This window comes from Trichechus manatus, unplaced genomic scaffold, assembly GCF_000243295.1.
Source record: "Trichechus manatus latirostris isolate Lorelei unplaced genomic scaffold, TriManLat1.0 scaffold00204, whole genome shotgun sequence".
NCBI lineage: Eukaryota > Metazoa > Chordata > Mammalia > Sirenia > Trichechidae > Trichechus > Trichechus manatus.
The window spans coordinates 539,820-557,725 of record NW_004444140.1 but is presented as its reverse complement, the minus strand read 5'-3'; the positions used below and the strand labels follow the sequence as shown (position 1 = coordinate 557,725).

At 40.6% G+C, this 17,906-nt stretch overlaps 1 protein-coding gene across 4 annotated transcripts in view; it reads right to left on the bottom strand.

Annotated features, from left to right (window-relative positions):
- SORT1 (sortilin 1) overlaps positions 1-17,906 on the bottom strand; it is an 84,519-nt gene that overhangs the window by 15,080 nt on the left and 51,533 nt on the right. For 3 of the 4 annotated variants that reach the window (XM_023742180.1, XM_023742179.1, XM_023742181.1), the window contains 5 exons: positions 17,232-17,305; positions 14,370-14,419; positions 13,369-13,499; positions 9,264-9,408; positions 8,294-8,449 (listed from right to left, as the gene is read on the bottom strand). In XM_023742180.1, the coding sequence (XP_023597948.1) occupies positions 8,294-8,449; positions 9,264-9,408; positions 13,369-13,499; positions 14,370-14,419; positions 17,232-17,305 (556 nt within the window). The remainder of the gene's footprint in view (positions 1-8,293; positions 8,450-9,263; positions 9,409-13,368; positions 13,500-14,369; positions 14,420-17,231; positions 17,306-17,906) is intronic. The other variant, XM_023742178.1, reaches the window with a different exon arrangement.

The following is a 17,906-nucleotide window of genomic DNA, read 5'->3' as shown; positions in this document are numbered from 1 at the left end:
TTCTATGTTTTTTTTTTTTACCCATTCTAACTGAGACCTTCTATTGCCATCCCAGTCATAAAGGTCAGCAGTGCCAGCCGGGCACCATCTCGTTCTTCTGGTTTCAGATTAGAGGAGGCTGTGGTTTATGGGGGCTCAGGGCAATAGTCTTGGGGAGTCTTCCAGTCTCAATCGATCCACTAAGTCTGGCTTTTTTTTGTTCGCTTTTTTTAAAGAAATTTGAGATTCTGTCCCACATTTTTCTCTCACTCTACCAAGGTCCATCTATTATAGCTCTGATCAGAACAGTTGGTAGTGACAGCTGGGCACCATCTACTTCTTCTGGTCTCAGGGTAGATGAGGCCATGGCTCATGTAGACTATTAGTCTGTTAGACTAGTTTCTTCTTTGAGTCTTTGGTTTCCTTCTTTCTCTTTTGCTCTGGATGAGTAGAGACCAATAGCTGTATCTTAGATGGCCGCTCACATGCTTTTAAGACACCAGACGCTACTCACCAAATAAGGATGTAGAACGTAAACTTCATGAACTGTATTATGCCAACTGACTGAGATGTCCCGCAAGACTATAGTCCTAATCCTTCAAATCCACGAAGTCAATCCCATGAGGTATTTGGTTACATCTAAGAGGTATCCATAACTGTGTCCCCCTGTGCTTTATATATGCACACATATATGCATATACATATTCATTTGCGCACACCTATATATATTCACATATACATATCTATACACATATATGTCTACATACATACATATATACCCACACACATATTTTTTGGCTATTATCGCTGTTGTATATGCCTTAGCAATTATCAACTGGTCCTTTTTTCTTGTGTACATTTTAGTGAAATTTTTTACTTCTGTCAAGCTGTGCACACCTCACCCTCATTCGTTGTTACGAGCACTCCATTTTAGTTACTGAATTGCAGGGACAGATGCAGTTATACACTTCATCAGGTTGGGTATCCAATAAAAATCAGGAGAGAAAAAAGGCTTACACGAGATTTTCAACTCTAAATATGATATTTTAAAAAGGCTTCCCACTTGAACAGGACCCAGGTGAATTGAGAATCCATCCAGAACTGATATTCCTGAAAAAACGTACCTTGTATCTCCTTACCAACACTAAAAGACTGATGTGCACTCTCCTTCCTTACTTGCCTTGGAGGTAAAATCTACAATGGGAAGGCACCCTAATCTTTACTCAGACAAGGCTACGACATCTGATTTTGGGAACTCTCAAGATTTTAATGTCGTGTACATAAATTTAAATAATTTCTAATTACTCTCCATTAACCCATATCCTGTATCTCTTATATCTTTTTTCTTTCCCTTCTCATGTCTCTTCCCCATTTTTTATTTTCAGTGATATAAACTGTTGCAAGTTAAATTTTGAGACAAGATGCCTTAAATTTTCCAAGGAAAAAGAAATAAGAAAGCAAATGAGGGCAATAGGAAAATTCACTTACTCAGTAAATATTTATTGAGTACCTAAATTGTAAGAAACTGTTCTAAACCTTTGGGAGAACATATCAGTGAACAAAACAGACAAAAATCTTTCTGAAATATACATTCTAGTAAGGTGAGACAAACACCAGACATAGTAAATAAGTACATTATATAGTATGTTAGAAATTAAATACTATGGAAAAAAACTTGCACAACAGAAGGGAAATGAAGAGTGTGTACACGTGGGTAGGGGACGGTAGACTAGAATTTTAAATAGGATAGTCAGGACAGGTCTCAGTGAGAAAGTGACAGATAAACAAAGACTCAAAAGAGGAAGGTATCAGCCTTGCAAATAGCTGGGGAACCAGAGGGGACAACCAGTGCAAACCCCTAAACCTGGAGTGTGTGTTACCTGGTGTGCATAAGGAATTTTACTTTAAGGCAGGAGGCTAGTGTGACTGGGGAGAGTGAGTGAAGGAGAGGAGTTGGAGGTGAGGTCAGCAAGGGGCCACACTGCTTAGGACCTTGTACACCACTGTAAGGTCTTTACAAAATAAAAATAAACAGCCCCCACCTCCTATCAAAAAGTAAATACATAAATAAAACTTTAATAAGAGTTTTTTTTTTTACCTTAGAGTAATGCATTTATTTATGTAACTGGGCCTCAGTAAAGCTGAGCTTTGCAGAGCCATCAACTAGAATGCAAGAACCTTGGCTTGCTACTGCCCTGCCCGCTACAGGGAAAAAAGCAGTTAGTGGTTTAAATTCGGGCTCATTCCTGTAGGCTTAAATCTCTTAACACAGAAGACTAGTATGAAGTAAACAACGTACAGGCATACTTCAGAGATATTGTGGATTAGGGTCCAGACCACTGCAAAAAAGGGAATATCACAATAGAGCAAGTCACACAGATTTTTTGGTTTCCCAGTGCATACAGAAGCTATGTTTACACTATGCTGTAGTCTATTAAGTGTGTAATAGTATTATGTCTAAAAAAACACTGTTGTTGTTAGGTGCTGTCAAGTCGGTTCCAAGTCATAGCAACTCTATGTACAACAGAATGAAACACTGCCCAGTCCTGCGCCATCCTCACAATCATTACTATGTTTGAGCCCATTGTTACAGCCACTGTGTCAATCTATCTCATCGAGGGTCTTCCTCTTTTTTGATGATCCCCTACCTTACCAAGCATGATATCCCTTCTCAAGGGATAAAGCTTCCTAGGCTTTAGTGAGTTGAAATGGAATGGTACTGACCATTTTGAATGAGACATTCATATGGTCTACTACGCTGGGAAGGACAAATTGAAGAGGAATGGCATCACATTTATTGTCAAAAAGAACATTTCAAGATCTATCCTGAAGTACAGTACTGTCAGTGATAGAATAATATCCATATGCCTACAAGGAAGACCAGTTAATACGACCACTATTCAAATTTATGCACCAACCACTAATGCCAAAGACGATGAAATTGAAGATTTTTATCAGCTTCTGCAGTCTGAAGTTGATCAAACATGCACTGAAGATGCATTGATAATTACTAGTGATTGGAATACAAAAGTTGGAAACACAAAAGGATCTGTAGTTGGAAAATAAGGTCTTGGCGATAAAAACGATGCCAGAGATCACATGATAGAACTTTGCAAGACCGACAACTTCTTCATTGCAAATACCTTTTTTCAACAACATAAATGGTGACTGTACATGTAGACCTTACTGGATGGAAAGCAAAGGAATCAAATAGACTACATCTGTGGAAAGAGACAATGGAAAAGCTCAATATCATCAGTCAGAACAAGACCAGGTGCTGACTGCAGAACAGACCATCAGCTGCTCATATTCAAGTTAAAGCTGAAGAAAGTCAGAAGTCCACGAGAACCAAAATACAGCCTTGAGTGTATTCCACCTGAATTTGGAGACCATCTGAGGAACAGATTTGACGCACTGAACACTAATGACCGAAGACCAGATGAGTTGTGGGATGATATCAAGGACATCATATGAAGAAAGCAGAAGGTCATTAAAAAGACAAGAAAGAATGAAAAGACCAAAATGGATGTCAGAAGAGACTCTGAAACTTGATCAAGAATGTACAGCAGCTAAAACAAAAGGAAGCAATGATGAAGTAAAAGAGCTGAACAGAAGATTTCAAACGTTGACTTGAGAAAACAGAAGTAAAGTATTGTAATGAAATGTGCAAAGACCTGGAGTTGAAAAACCATAAGGGAACAACATGCTCAGCATTTCTCAAGCTGTAAGAACTGAAGGAAAAAATTCAAGCTTGGAGTTGCAGTTTTGAAAGATTCTAGGGGCAAAATATTGAATGACACAGGAAATATCAAAAGAAGATGGAAGGAATACACAGAGTCACTGTACCAAAAAGAACTGGTATTATTCAACCATTTCAGGAAGTAGCATATGATCAAGAACTGATGGTATTGAAGGAAGAAGTCCAAGCTGCACTGAAGACATTAGCAAAACATGAGGCTCCAGCAGTTGACAGGATACCAATTGAGATGTTTCAACAAATGGATGCAGTGCTGAAGTGCTCACTTGTCTATGCCAAGAAATTTCTAAGACAGCCACCTGACCAGCCGACTGGAAGAGATCCATACTTGTGCCTGTTGCAAAGAAAGGTGTTCCAACATAATGCAGAAATTATCAAACAATATGAATATCACAAGTAAAATTTTACTGAAGATCTTTCAAAAGCGATTGCAGCAGTACATCAACAGGGAACTGCCAGAAATTCAAGCTGGATTCAGAAGATGATGTGGAACCAGGGATGTCATTGCTGATGTCAGATGGATCCTGGCTGAAAGCAGAGAATACCAGAAAGATGTTTACCTGTGTTTTATTGACTGTGCAAAGGCACTCGACTGTGTGGATCATAACAAATTATGGATAACATTGCAAAGAATGGAAATTCCAGAACAATTGTGATCATGAGGAACCTGTAGTTAGACCAAGAGGCAGTCATTGGAACAGAACAAGGCGATATCTGCATGGTTTAAAATCAGGAAAAGTGTGCGTCAGGGTTGTTTCCTTTCACCGTACTTATTCCACCTGTATGTTGAGCATATAATCCAAGAAGCTGAACTATGTAAAGAAGAACATGGCGTCAGGATTGGTGGAAGACTCATTAACAACCTGTGATATGCAGATGACACACTCTTGCTTTCTGAAAGTGAAGAGGACTTGAAGCACTTACTGATGAAGATCAAAGACTATAGCCTTCAGTATGGATTACACCTTAACATAAAGAAAACAAAAATCCTCACAACTGGACCAATAAGCAACATCATGATAAACGGAGAAAACACTGAAGTTGTCAAGGATTTCATTTTACTTGGATCCACAATCAACGCCCATGGAAGCAGCAGTCAAGAAATCAGATGACATATTGCATTGGGCAAATCTGCTGCAAAAGACCTCTTTCAAGTGTTGAAAAGCAAAGATGTCAGTTTAAGGATTAAGGTGCGCCTGACCCAAGCCATGGTGTTTTCAATTGCCTCATATGCATGGGAAAGCTGGACAATGAATAAGGAAAGAAGAACTGATGCCTCTGAATTATGGGGTTGGCAAAGAATACTTAATATACCATGGACTTCAGAAGAACAAACAAATCTGTCTAAGAAGAAGTACAGGCAGAGAGTTCACTGGAAGCAAGGATGGTTAGACTTTGTCTCACATACTTTGGACATATTATCAGGAGGGACCAGTACCCGGAGAAGGACATCATGCTTGGTAGAGGAGAGGGTTGGCGGAAAAGATTCTCAGTGAGATGGACTGACACTGGCTGCCAACAACGGGCTCAGGTATAACAACGATGGTGAAGATGGTGCAGGACCAGGCTGTGTTTCGTCTGTTGTACATAGGTTTGCTATGAGTTTGAACCGACTCAATGGCACCTAACAACAACACCTAGGATACTGATTTTCATCCATTCCATTTCATTTTCAACAACTTCCAATTTTCCTACATTCGTACTTCGTACATTCCATGTTCCGATTATTAATGCATGTTTGCAGCTATTTCTTCTCACTTTGAGTCATGCCATATCAGCAAATGAAGGTTCTTGAAAGCTCAATTCCATCCATGTCATTAAGGTCAACTCTGCTCTGAGGAGGCAGCTCTTCCCCAGTTGCATCTTGAGTGTCTTCCAACCTGAGGGGCTCATCTTCTGGCACTGTATCAGACAATGTTCTGCTGCTATTCATAAGGTTATCACTGGCCAGTTTTTTCAGAAGTAGACTGCCAGCTCCTTCTTCCTAGTCTGTCTTAATCTGGAAGCTCTGCTGAAACCTGTCCACCATCGGTGACCCTGCTCCTATTTGAAATACAAGTGGCATAGCTTTCAGTATCACAGCAACACACAAGCCACCACAGTATGGCAAACTTACAGACGTGTGGGGAAAAAAACAATGTATGTACCTTAATTAAAAAATACTTTATTGCTAAAAAATGCTAACCATCATCTGAGCCTTCAGGGAGTTGTAATCTTTTTGCTGGTGGAGGGTCTTGCCTCGACGTTGATGGCTGCTAACTGATCAGGGTGGCAGTTACTGAAGATTTGGTGGCTGTGGCAATTTCTTAAAATAAGACAATGATGAAGTTTGCTGCATCAATTGACTCTTCCTTTCTGTAGCATGATATGCCGTTTGACACCATTTTATCGACAGCAGAACTTCTTTCAAAATTGGAGTCAATCCTCCCAAACCCTGCCGCTGCTTTATCAACAAAGTTTATGTAATATTTTAAACCCTTTGTTGTCATTTCAACAACGTTCACGGCATCTTCACCAGGAGTAGATTCCATCTCAAGAAACTACTTTCTTTGCTCATCCATAAGAAGCAACTCCTCATCTGTTAAAATTTTATCATGAGATTGCAGCAATTCAATCACATCTTCAGGCTCCACTTCTAATTCTAGTTATCTTGCTACTTCCACCACATCTGCCGTTACTTCCTCCACTGAAGTCTTGAACCCCTCAAAGTCAGCTATGACGTTTGGCATCAACTTCTTCCAAACACCTGTTAATGTGGATATTCTGACCTCCTCTCTTGAATCATGAGTGTTCTTAATGGCATCTAGAATGGTGAATCCTTTCCAGAAGGTTTTCAATTTACTTTGTCCAGATCCATCAGAGGAATCACTATCTGTGGAAGCTATAGCCTTATGAAATGTATTTAAGACATGAAAGTCTAAATTACTCCTTGATTCATGGGCTGCAGAATGGATGTTGTGTTAGCAGGCACGAAAACAAAATTAATCTCCTTTATACATCTCCATCAGAGTTCTTGGGTGACCAGGTGCATTGTCAATGAGCAGTAATATTCTGAAAGGAATCTTTTTTCTGAGCGGTAGGTCTCAATAGTGGGCTCAAGATATTCAGTAAACCATGTTGTAAACAGATGTGCTGTCATCTAGGCTTTGTTGTTCCATTTCTACAGCACAGGCAGAGTAGATTTAGCATAATTCTTAAGGGCCCTAGGACTTTCGGAATGGTAAGCGAGCACTGGCTTTAACTTAAAGCTACCAGCTGCATTAGCCCCAAACAAGAGAGTCAGCCTGTCCTTTGAAGCTCTGAAGCCAGGCATTGACTTCTCTCTAGATATGAAAGTCCTAGATGGCATCTTCTTCCAATACAAGGTTGTATTGTCCACATTGAAAATCTGTCGTTTAGTGTAACCACCTTCATCACTTATCTAGATCTTCTGGATAACTTGCGGCAGCTTCTACATCAGCACTTGCTGCTTTACCTTGCATTTTTACGATTAGGAGACGGCTTCTTTCCTTAAACCTCATGAACCAATCTCCTCTAGCTTCAAACTTTTCCTCTGTAGCTTCCTTATCTCTCTTGGCCTTCACAGAATTGAAGAGAGTTAGGGCCTTGCTCTGGATTAGGCTTTGGCTTAAAGCAATGTTGTGGCTGGTTTGATCTTCTATCCAGACCACTAAAATTTTCTCCGTATCAGGATTAAGGCTGTTTTGCTTTCTTATCATTTTTATGTTCACTTTTAATTTCCTTCAAGAACTTTTCCTTTACATTCACAACTTGGCCAACTGGCACAAGAGGCCTAGCTTTCAGTCTATCTTGGCTTTTGACATACGTTCCTCACTAAGCTTAATCATTTCTAGCTTTTAATTTAAAGTGACAAATGTGCGATTCTTCCTTTCGCTTGAACACTTAGAGGCCTCTGTAGAGTTATTAACTGACCTAATTTCAATATTGTTCTGTCTCTGGGAATAGGGAGGCCTGAGGAGAGGGAGAGAGACAGACGGGGAAATGGCTGGTCAGTGGAACAGTAGAACACACATTTATCGATCAAGTTCGCTGTGTTACACGGGCGTGATTCGTGGCTCCCCAAAACGATTACAACGGTAACATCAAAGATCACTGATCACAGATCATCATAACAGATATAATAATAATGAAAACTCTGAAATATTGCAAGAATTACTAAAATGTGACACAGAGACATGAAGTGAGCATATGCTGTTGGAAAGATGGCACCGACAGACTTGCTTGACTCAAGGCTGCCACAAACCTTCAATTTGTAAAAACAATGCAGTATCTGCGAAGCACAATAAAGCAAAATGCAATAAAACCAGGTATGCCTGTAGAATCCTCCAAAAAAATCTTCCTTTCTACCTGCTTTTGCTTTGCTCTCTCCTAGTTCTATTCACTATAACTTATTTAAAATAGGAGCCATAATTTACATGAGTAGGTGTGTTGGCTAGGCAAGCAACACTACTAGGGGGACAGGACCATCAGTTTCCCTGAAAGCTTCAACTCCTAGCTGAAGGGGCAGGGCAGAAGGAGAGCTGTGCTCACACTCACCTTCAGAAAGCACACTTGTTATGTAGACCCCACGGAGGGAGGTCACATTGGTAAAGTCTGTCTCCCCGCCTGTAGTAGTGTAGAGATGTCGGTCCAAGGACTTGGAATAGACAATGCCTCGATCATCTGAGGTAAAGACTGTGCCAAATCCAGTATCTGAAATAGGCAAGCAAACAAAAACACTAAGTCTTGGGAGAGGATAGAGAAAAAAACAGTAGTTCAATCATATACACATCAGCAAACTGTTTCTCTTCATGAAGTAGATGCAGTCCTCAGAGTTAATCAAGGCTGATGCTCAAGATCTTCATGCACATATTTAATTCTAATACCCAGCTTAGTGCCCAGCATATGACAGATGCTTAGTTTGTTGAACGAATTAATCAGATGCTACAGAAAAGCTCTTCCCAGATCTATTTTGGTGGCAGAGACACTGTGCGTAGATTCATATCTTAGGCATCTTTATAATTTTATAGTCTAGAACAATGCTTCTCAAACTATCTGTGGTGAAGGATCAATTTTTTTTTATTGTCAACGTGTAACAAACTGATGCTTTTGTAAAATATATTAAAAATTAATGACTAGAAAAGTGAAATCGAAAAGACATAAAACAGAGGCCTCAACTTTTTTATTATTAGATTCAACAGACATAAAATTCTTTGTTAAATGACTGTAAGAGTTTCTAAACACTTGCTCTCAATTTCTGTACTTATCTTATGACAGTTTGAGAATCAGTACCAGTCCACCGACCATTCTTTGAGAAGCACTGCTCTAAAAGACTCGAGCATACACACAAACTATATTGGAGTGTCAAAACAAGTGGCCTTTTTAATAGAAGCTCTAAGATAGGGTATTCAGTAGGACACTAAGAAATTCCTAGGAGTAAGAGGGGAAAAATGACATGTAAGAAGGGCTTGAAGCTTAGTATCTCTATGCATTCAAGGCTGGGCCACTTTAGTGAAACAGCTCTTACCCCCCGGTTCATCTACGTGCATGAACACCATGTCATCATTAGCTGCCAGAATAGAATAGAATTGTTCCTGTCCCACAGAAGGGAGTTGGGCCATGCTCCAGGTGTCCCCTTGATCTGTTGACACATGGATCCTTCTTGTTGCATCCTGGAACAAATGCAGTATTTATCTTTTATTTTTCCACCATGATGCCATTGCAGGGACATAGATAGGAACATTATTATCAATAATTTTAAGTATCATTATTTATTTCCCCATTGAGTACAACTGTTATAAATGAAAGGTCCCAGTGCCAACTACCAAAGGAACTTCTAACCTCTAGCAAAGTGTCAGGCAATGGAACGATTCATTCTATTGTAAGTAAGGCTACTTTGGCTTCCTCTTTGGCTTCTTCATTCTGGTATGGCCCTGCAAGATATTACCCTTCCAAGCTCTGACATATCAATTTCCTTCAACAGAGGTAAGGGTTTGATGGGACCATCATTAACTCGACTTTACAGCCTTTCTTATATGCTTGCTCAGATTTTTAATATTGATTACTGCTGCATAAAAATTTGGTTCCTTTGAGGTACCAGTACCAATTTCTGTGGAGCCAATTCCAACTTATGGCGAACCCACGTGTGTCGGAGTAGAATCGTGCTCCACAGGATTTTCACTGGCTGATTTTCGGAAGTAGATCACCAAGCCTTTCTGCCTAGTCTGTTTTAGTCTGAATGCTCTGCAGAAACCTGTTTAGCATCATAGCAATCTCTTCAGGATTAAGCCTCCACTGACAGACGGGTGGTGGCTGCATTTGAGGTACACTGGCTGCTAATCTAATATGGGTCTTTCGTGTGGAAGGCGAGAATTCTACCACTGAACCACTGCTGCCCCCTCCCTTTGAGGTAGTCCTGGCATAATTCAAAGAAATTAGATAATTAGAAAATTAGGGTCTAGAAAATGAAGATGAAATCCATGCTTGGGAGATCACAAGGAGAAGTCAAGATGTGACATGCCTCCTCCCCATGGAGGTCTCTCAGAATAGTCATAATGCAGAGAACACATACGAGCTGGGAAGAGAACAAGGACAGTCAGAAATCACTATAAGGAATCTGATCAGGGAGTGTTTACTGTTAAAAGGAGTTTGCTCAGGAGGCAATTAACACTTACTCTCTGATAAATAGCTTAAAATAGCTACTAGATACAGTTAGCCAGGGCATGACAATTGTTCTCAGGGCCTCCTAGGTTAAATACTTTTTAAAGTTCAGTGACAAGTACATTTAACTGATTTATTTAACGTATAAGTAGCCCTGGTGGTGCAACAGTTAAGTGCTTGGCTACTAACTGAAAAACTGGCTGTTTGAACTCACCCAGTGGCTCTGCAGGAGAAGGACCTGGCAATCTGCTCCCGTAAAGATTATAGCCTAGAAAAACCTATGGGGTAGTTCTACTCTGTCAGATGAGGTCATTATGAGTCAAAATCAACTCAACAGCACCCAACAACACAACACTTAACTTATATCTAGGTGTTCAGTATGCCATGCTGAATCTTACTCTTATTGTTATAGGTAGAAACTAGAATTCAAAAGTACACAATAGAATTTTAATTTTGTAGATAGTAGCAGTATAGAGTAATGGTTAAGAAGACTGCCTCAGGAATCAGACAGCTAATATTCACCAGGGTTCCACCACTGGGTGACCCTGGGCAAGTTACTCAGTCTCTTCACCTACAAAATTGAGATAATAGTATTAGTTCATAGGGTTGTTGTGAGGTTGTCATGAGCGTGTAGTCTCAAAATTGCTCAAGAGGTATCTGCACTTACTGTGTCTACTTCCCTATCTTCAGTTCTCTCTGAACCCACTCTAATCAGTCTTTTAATCTCATTTCTCTAATGAAACTGCTTTAGCCAAAAGCCTCCACTTTGCCAAATCCAATGGGTAATTCTCAGAATTCAACGAACTCAACACTTCATTGTATTTAACACAGCTGATCACTTCCTCCTTCTTTAAATACTTCCTTTACTTGGCTTGCATGATATCACACTATCCTGGCTTCCCACTACCTTGGTGGTCCCTCCCTCTCAGTCTTCATTGCTGGATTCTCCTTCTCTTCAAAACCTTTATTGCTCAGTCCTTGCACCTCTTCTCTACCTACTCATCCCTTCAGAAGACATCATCTAGTAACACAGCCCTTAAAACCACGTAATTTTGAGAGATTCACATACCCAAAATGCTTACTTGACACCTCCCCTTAGGTAAGCATCTCGTATCCAAAACTAAATTCTTGGTTTTCCTCCCACAAATCTGCTCCTCCCCTAGTCTGTGCTATCTCAGTAAATGGCACTACCATTCACTCAGTTGCTCAGGCCAAAGACTTGAAAGATATCCTTGGTTCCTCTCATTCTGTCCTGACCCCCATCTAACAGCAAATAACAAATAAAAACAGCATCTAATCTATCAGCAAATCCTATTAGCAAAATGTTTAAAAATATATCCACAATCTTACCACTTCTCCCTTCATCCACTATTAACAGCCTGGTCTGAACTACTATATCTCTCACTTGGACTACTTAAATAGCTGCTCTCACTGCTTCCTTTCTTGCCCCGTCAGGCTATTCCGCATGTACCTATTCTGCCAAAAGAGAAGCCAAATCACGCTATTCCCCTGCTCACAACCCTTTAACAGCTTCCCAACACATGAAGAATAAAAGCTTAGGTCTTAATCATGACCCATAAAGGCCTTGTATAATCCGGCCCCTGGCTCCCTCGTCTCTGACCTCACTTCTGATCTCTCTTCTCTGTGCTCCAGCTCCACTGCCCTTCTCTTCTCTCTGCTATGGCAAGCATGCTCCAGCTGAGGGGCTTTGCACTTACTGTTTCCTCAGTTTAACTTTCTCCCAGAAGTTCTCAGAGCTTATGCTCTCACTTCCTTCCGGTCTCAAATCACTGTACCTAAAATTGGATGTGCTCCCATACCTGTCGCTATTTCCTTCCTCTGCTTTAGATTTCTTCATAGAGTTCATCATTACCTGATACTATATCATATTTATCTGTTTAGTATCTGTCTTCCCACTTGAATATAAAAGCTCTGAAGGCAGGAAATTTATCTTTTGTTTACTGTTACATTCCAGGGACCAACAGTACCTAGCACATAGTAGGTAATCAATTAATGTTACCTATTACTATCATTATTATTGGATAATGAGCCAGTGGATTGCTTTTTTTAAAAATATATTCTTATCTGAGTAAAGCTGTGAGTAAACACTGGCTCTACATATCCCAAAAAAGATAAAAGAATTCATGTGGTTAAGAGTAGGCCAGAGTACAAATAGACTAGCCCAGAAGAGTCAATCAACTTCTATAAAAAGAATCAGCCCGAAACCTTAAAATGATACTAAATGTTGCAAAGAGACACGAAACTCTGTCAATACTAAAGAGTAAAAGGGCCCTATACGAGGCATAAGGAGCCTTGATGGTGCAGTCGTTAAGCACTCGGCTGCTAACCAAAAGGCTGGCAGTCTGAACCTACCCAACGGCTCTAAGGAGAAAGACCTGGCAATCTGCTTCCGTAAAGATTACAGCCTAGAAAACCACATGGGGCAGTTCTACTCTGTCACATGGGGTTGCTACAAGTTGGAATTGACTTAATGGTAATGAGATATGAGGCATACGGAGCCCTGGTGGTGCAGTGGCTAAGCGCTTGGCTGCTAACTGAAAGGTCGGTGGTTCAAACCCACCAGCTGCTCCTTGGGAGAAAGACGTGGCAGTCTGCTTTAGTAAAGATTTACAGCCTTGGAAACCCTATGGGGAAGTTCTACTCTGTCCTATAGGGTCACTATGAGTCAGAATTGACTCGACGGCAATGGGTTTGGTTTTTGGTGATATGAGGCATAAGTTAGGTCCTCAGTTGCTAACACAAAGGTTGGTGGTTTGAATCCACCAGTGTTGCTGCAGGAGAGAGACCTGGAGATCTGCTCCCATAACGATTATTACAGCCTTGGAAACTCTATGGGACAGTTCTACTGTGTCACATGGAGTTGCTATGAGTCGGAAATGACTGAACAGTACAAAACAACAACATGAGGCTTATCAACAGAAACATCTGAACCAAAAAAGATAAATACCCACCTTATCAGCCATCACAGAGGCAAAAAGGAAACGTCCCCCAAGACCAAATGAGTAGATTTTCACACCAATGGTTTTGAAGCTTTTTCCCAAGTCTGAAGTTCTCCATAATTCCAGTGCCCCAAGGTCAGCTTCTTAAACAAGACAAAATATTAATTAACACTTTACTTACTGGTGAGCCTCTAAGTTTAAAACAGCTATTTTACAATTACTCTTAATTTTATAGCTAAAGAATTTTTAATTCTATTCATATTGGTCAAGTGACAATATAAAGGTGATATGGCTTCAGATACAGGGAATTCACACTTGGGTTTCATTCTATACATGTGAGGTTTGATGCTGGACAGAAAGACCTGGCAAGTTTACTTAATTCCAATGCAGTGTTACATACAAGCATCACAGCCACCGCACCTTGCTTGACTTTCTTCATGGCACAGTTTTAAACGATCCCATCCTGTTTCAAGTTGTGTTGCTTGAGCTTTGGTTTTCTTGTTCATCATTTGACTCCTCTATTTGAATTTAAGTGCCATGAGAACAGGGCCTTGGATGTCTTGTACTTTCCAAGAACAGTGTTTACCATAGAGCAGGTGCTCAAATATTAGTTGAAGAAATAAATGAAACATTTTGTTTTCTGCTTTGAAACTGTCCCACTGATTGGAAAGCAACGGCTTCCACCAACACAAACACAATCCATGCTCTTTCGCAGGCACCACCATGCTCTTCAATTTATTATTGTTTGCAGCCTAATATTTACTTTATGCAAATGCATAGCAAAAATTGAATATACTGCCTCTATATGTAGCCTACACTTTTATTTGATCTGGGCACAGTGTAGTAATTTGGTTGTACTTTCAAGATTTAAAAAATCTTTAACAGCTATCTTTAGCTATTAAAATCTCAGGAGAATGGAAGGATCTTTTATGTCTCTACCTCTTAGACAATCCAGAATATTCTACAATGAGTAGACAACAGGACATACTTTCCTGGGACCAAAATATACTTACTGCAGGAGCCATTCACATAGGTGGTAAAGAAGATAGTGTTTTCTGATCCCCTACAATGAGGCAAAGACAGGGAAAAGAAATGGTTCAAGACTGCTAAGGAACTGTGGTCAGCCTTAGCTACAAAGCCCCAAGTAAGTCTAACAGACTTCTTCCACAGGTACTAGCTGAAACAGCCTTCTCAGACGTTACACACCTGATTTTTTCACACCCTGCAACAGTCAAGGTTCCCCATAGCCAGGTCCCATGTGATCTGCACAGTCCACTACTTTCTTATGTGAATTCTTCCAGCCGGTTACACTGGTCTACTTACACCTTCCAAATCTGCCTCTTGCATTTGCTCACACTTGTCCCTCCCTAAAATGCTTTTCTCTCCTATAACCAATTTTACCCTCCCAGCCCTCATGCTCCAGCTTGAAATCAAGCTCTTTCATGAAGCCTTTCCTGTCACTCCATCTGGAAAGCTTCTCTGCTGCAAACTTTGAGAGCAATGATTCTCAACAGGGGGTAATTTTGTCCCCCAGGGTACTCAGACTATGTCTGGGGACATATCTGGTTGTCACAATTGAGGTAGGGTGAGTAGAGGCCAGGGATGCTGCAAAACATCCTACAATGTACAGGACACGGCCCACAATAAAGAATTACCCACCCCAAACGTCAACAGTGCCAGAGTTGAGAAATCCTGTTCTAGAGCTTCGTGCCATTCTACACCTGTCACTTGACGCTCATTTGTCTCCTATTTAACAAACCTGTTTCCGTCGAGTCGTTTCTGACTCCTAGCAACCGTACAGGACAGGGTAGAACTGCCCACAGGGTTTCCTAGGCTGTAATTTTTACTGAAGCAGGCTGTCACATCTTTCTTCCCCAGAGCAGCTGGTGGGTTCAAACCGCTGACCGCTGACCTTTCAGTTAGCAGTCAAGCGCTTAACCACTGCACCATCAGGGCTCTGTTTCCTGTTTAGTTATTGATAACTGCATGGCGTGTGCTCCTCTCCCTTTCTGCACTACTGGCTTCTTCAGGTCAGGTGCAAAGTTTTTATGTTTTGTTGTTTTTCCCTCAGAACCTAGTTCAATGCTTTTATGAGCTAAATATTTGCATGAGCTGAATAATTTAGCTCTTTCATCTCCAATAGAAAACTAGGTCAGAGGATGAATTATTTAAATTGTAACATGAAGAGGGAGTTTGCAGGGAACTAGATTCAGTCTCTGATAGTACTTATAGATCATCACCAGCAAAAGGTGGTGGGTCTGAGCATGTTCATTCACAACTTTAGGTTGTAAGTTCCTAAAGACCAAAGATCTAAAATCTGTTAACAGTTATCAGCAGCCCAGTTATCTTTTGTTTAGATACTAAACAAAGACACTCATTACAAAAGCAGAAAACCTTGCACAGGATACAAAATACCATTTAAAAATAACTCAGTTTTTAAAGATTAGTTTTAATAATCAAAAAACTATCTTCTTACTTGAACACATTCTACATATTTTAGGTCCATCAATGAGGAGCAAACAGTTTGTTAACTTAGTTGCCTTAAAAATTACTTCTTTCCTGGTAAGACCGTATAAGGTAGAAACACAAGAATTTATTAAAATACATAAAATGAAAGCAGATGCAGCATGTGCACTGTCGTGGTACTGTAAAAACTTCATTTAGCCAGCATTTTCTAGAAAAGGCCCACTTTATTTAAGCAATGTATTTTATATTTTAATTAATTTTGGGAGACAAATTTCAAATCTGCATTACATATTTTCCTGATTTCTTCAGTAGAGTACATTAAATACTAAACTCTTTCTTGGACTATGGGCCATCATTATGACCATCAATGTTATCAAACTATAATACAGTACTCCCATTAGAAGTGTCTGAGCTATGTGTATTTTTAAAAAAAAAAATTTTTATTGTACTTTAGATGAAGGTTTGAGCTATGTGTATTTTCTTGATCCAGCACTAAATAATTTCATGCTGCCTACGGTTATACTCTCTAAGTCTGTCTGCACTTTTATAGTTTTTCTGCCTCCTTCCAGCTCTCACGCTGTCAATTCTAATACTGTCACGTGCTTGTTAGCAGTCCACATACCCCACCTTTGACAGCAATCTGCTATAAACTAGGAAACCAGATTAACAAATTTGCTGAAATTAGTCAAAGGGGAAGAAGAAAAAGGCTCTAAACAAGGATCTGAACCTAATTATAGATTTCTGGAGGTATGAATGCTTTTAATTCAATTCCTCCTCAACCACTCCCAAATGCCTCAAACAAATCCCCTATTTGAGCCTACTGAAGGAAACACTAACGCCCAGCGAGGTTAAGTCACTGACTAGAAGCAGAGCCAGGTCAAAACACAGCGGACGGGGGCTCCCAGGAACAGCTCCCCCCTCTCAGCATCTGAGCAGGCGCCTGTGGGGGAGGGGCTGCTCAGAGAAGCGAAGGCGCTTTGGTGCGCGCAAGTGTGACTCTGGCAGTCTGGAAGCTCTTGGGCTTTCCTCCTGATTCCTGAAGCGGAGCTCTAGATAAGGGAGTGTAACTCTGCGGGAAAGACATACATAAATCCCCAAATTAAAGCTGTCCTTTGTGATACTCCAGTTAATCTCACCATTCATGGAAAATAAACCTTTTGCAGGCAGCAGCTACTCAGTCACGTGCCTGGCTTTATACTTTATAGTCTATCACTTAGTGGGACTAAGTCTAGCAGAAATAGCAGGTCCTCCAGGTCAAGGTCTGTATCATACCCCTCTCTGGTATACCTTAGGGCACCCTGAAGAGTACTTGCCACACAGTAAGTGCTTAGTATTTATTCACGTGACGTTTGGCAGCACTGTCAGGGAAGGTTTAGGGCTCTGCGCAGATGGAGTCTTCTGTTACTCACCATTTGGCCAAACATACTGCTTTGTGGATTTCTTCCCATTTTCCCCCAAAATTCTTGGACACCCACAGGCCATTCTGAAAGATTATAAATGACTTATCAAAATTCCAGCTTTATCCTGTGCAGCTGCTTGTATGACCTTTAATAATGCATATCCAATCATTCAGGACAGTAAAAACACACACTGAAGTTCCATCCGAGCTGCCTGAGCTCCACAGACACAAACACGGTTTATCTGAACCCCTTCAGGATCTTGGAAGTTCAGAATAACAAATGTTTATTAAGTGCCTACTATGTGCCAGGCACTTACCAGATGTTGCACTGGGGATACAAAGATGAATAAGACACACTCCCTGCTCTCAAGGAGCTCACAGTCTAACAAGGGGCATATGAAAAAGGTTCAATATAATGTGGGGAAAGGCGAAGTGGGGTGAGGCAGGACATTGTGGTAGAGATAGTTTCCTGAAGAAGGTGCTTGGGGAAATGAGGTATTACTGCACAGAGAGACTAGCACTAGCAGTTAAAGCACTGCAATGTGTGCAGGGAGCTACACGCCATTGGACATTCGTGGAGCACAGATTCCAGGGTAAGAAAAAGAGGAGGTGATGCTAGGGAGGGTGGAAGAGGCCAGCTCATGGAGAGCCTTTCTTCTACGCCAGGCTGAGGAACCTAATCTTT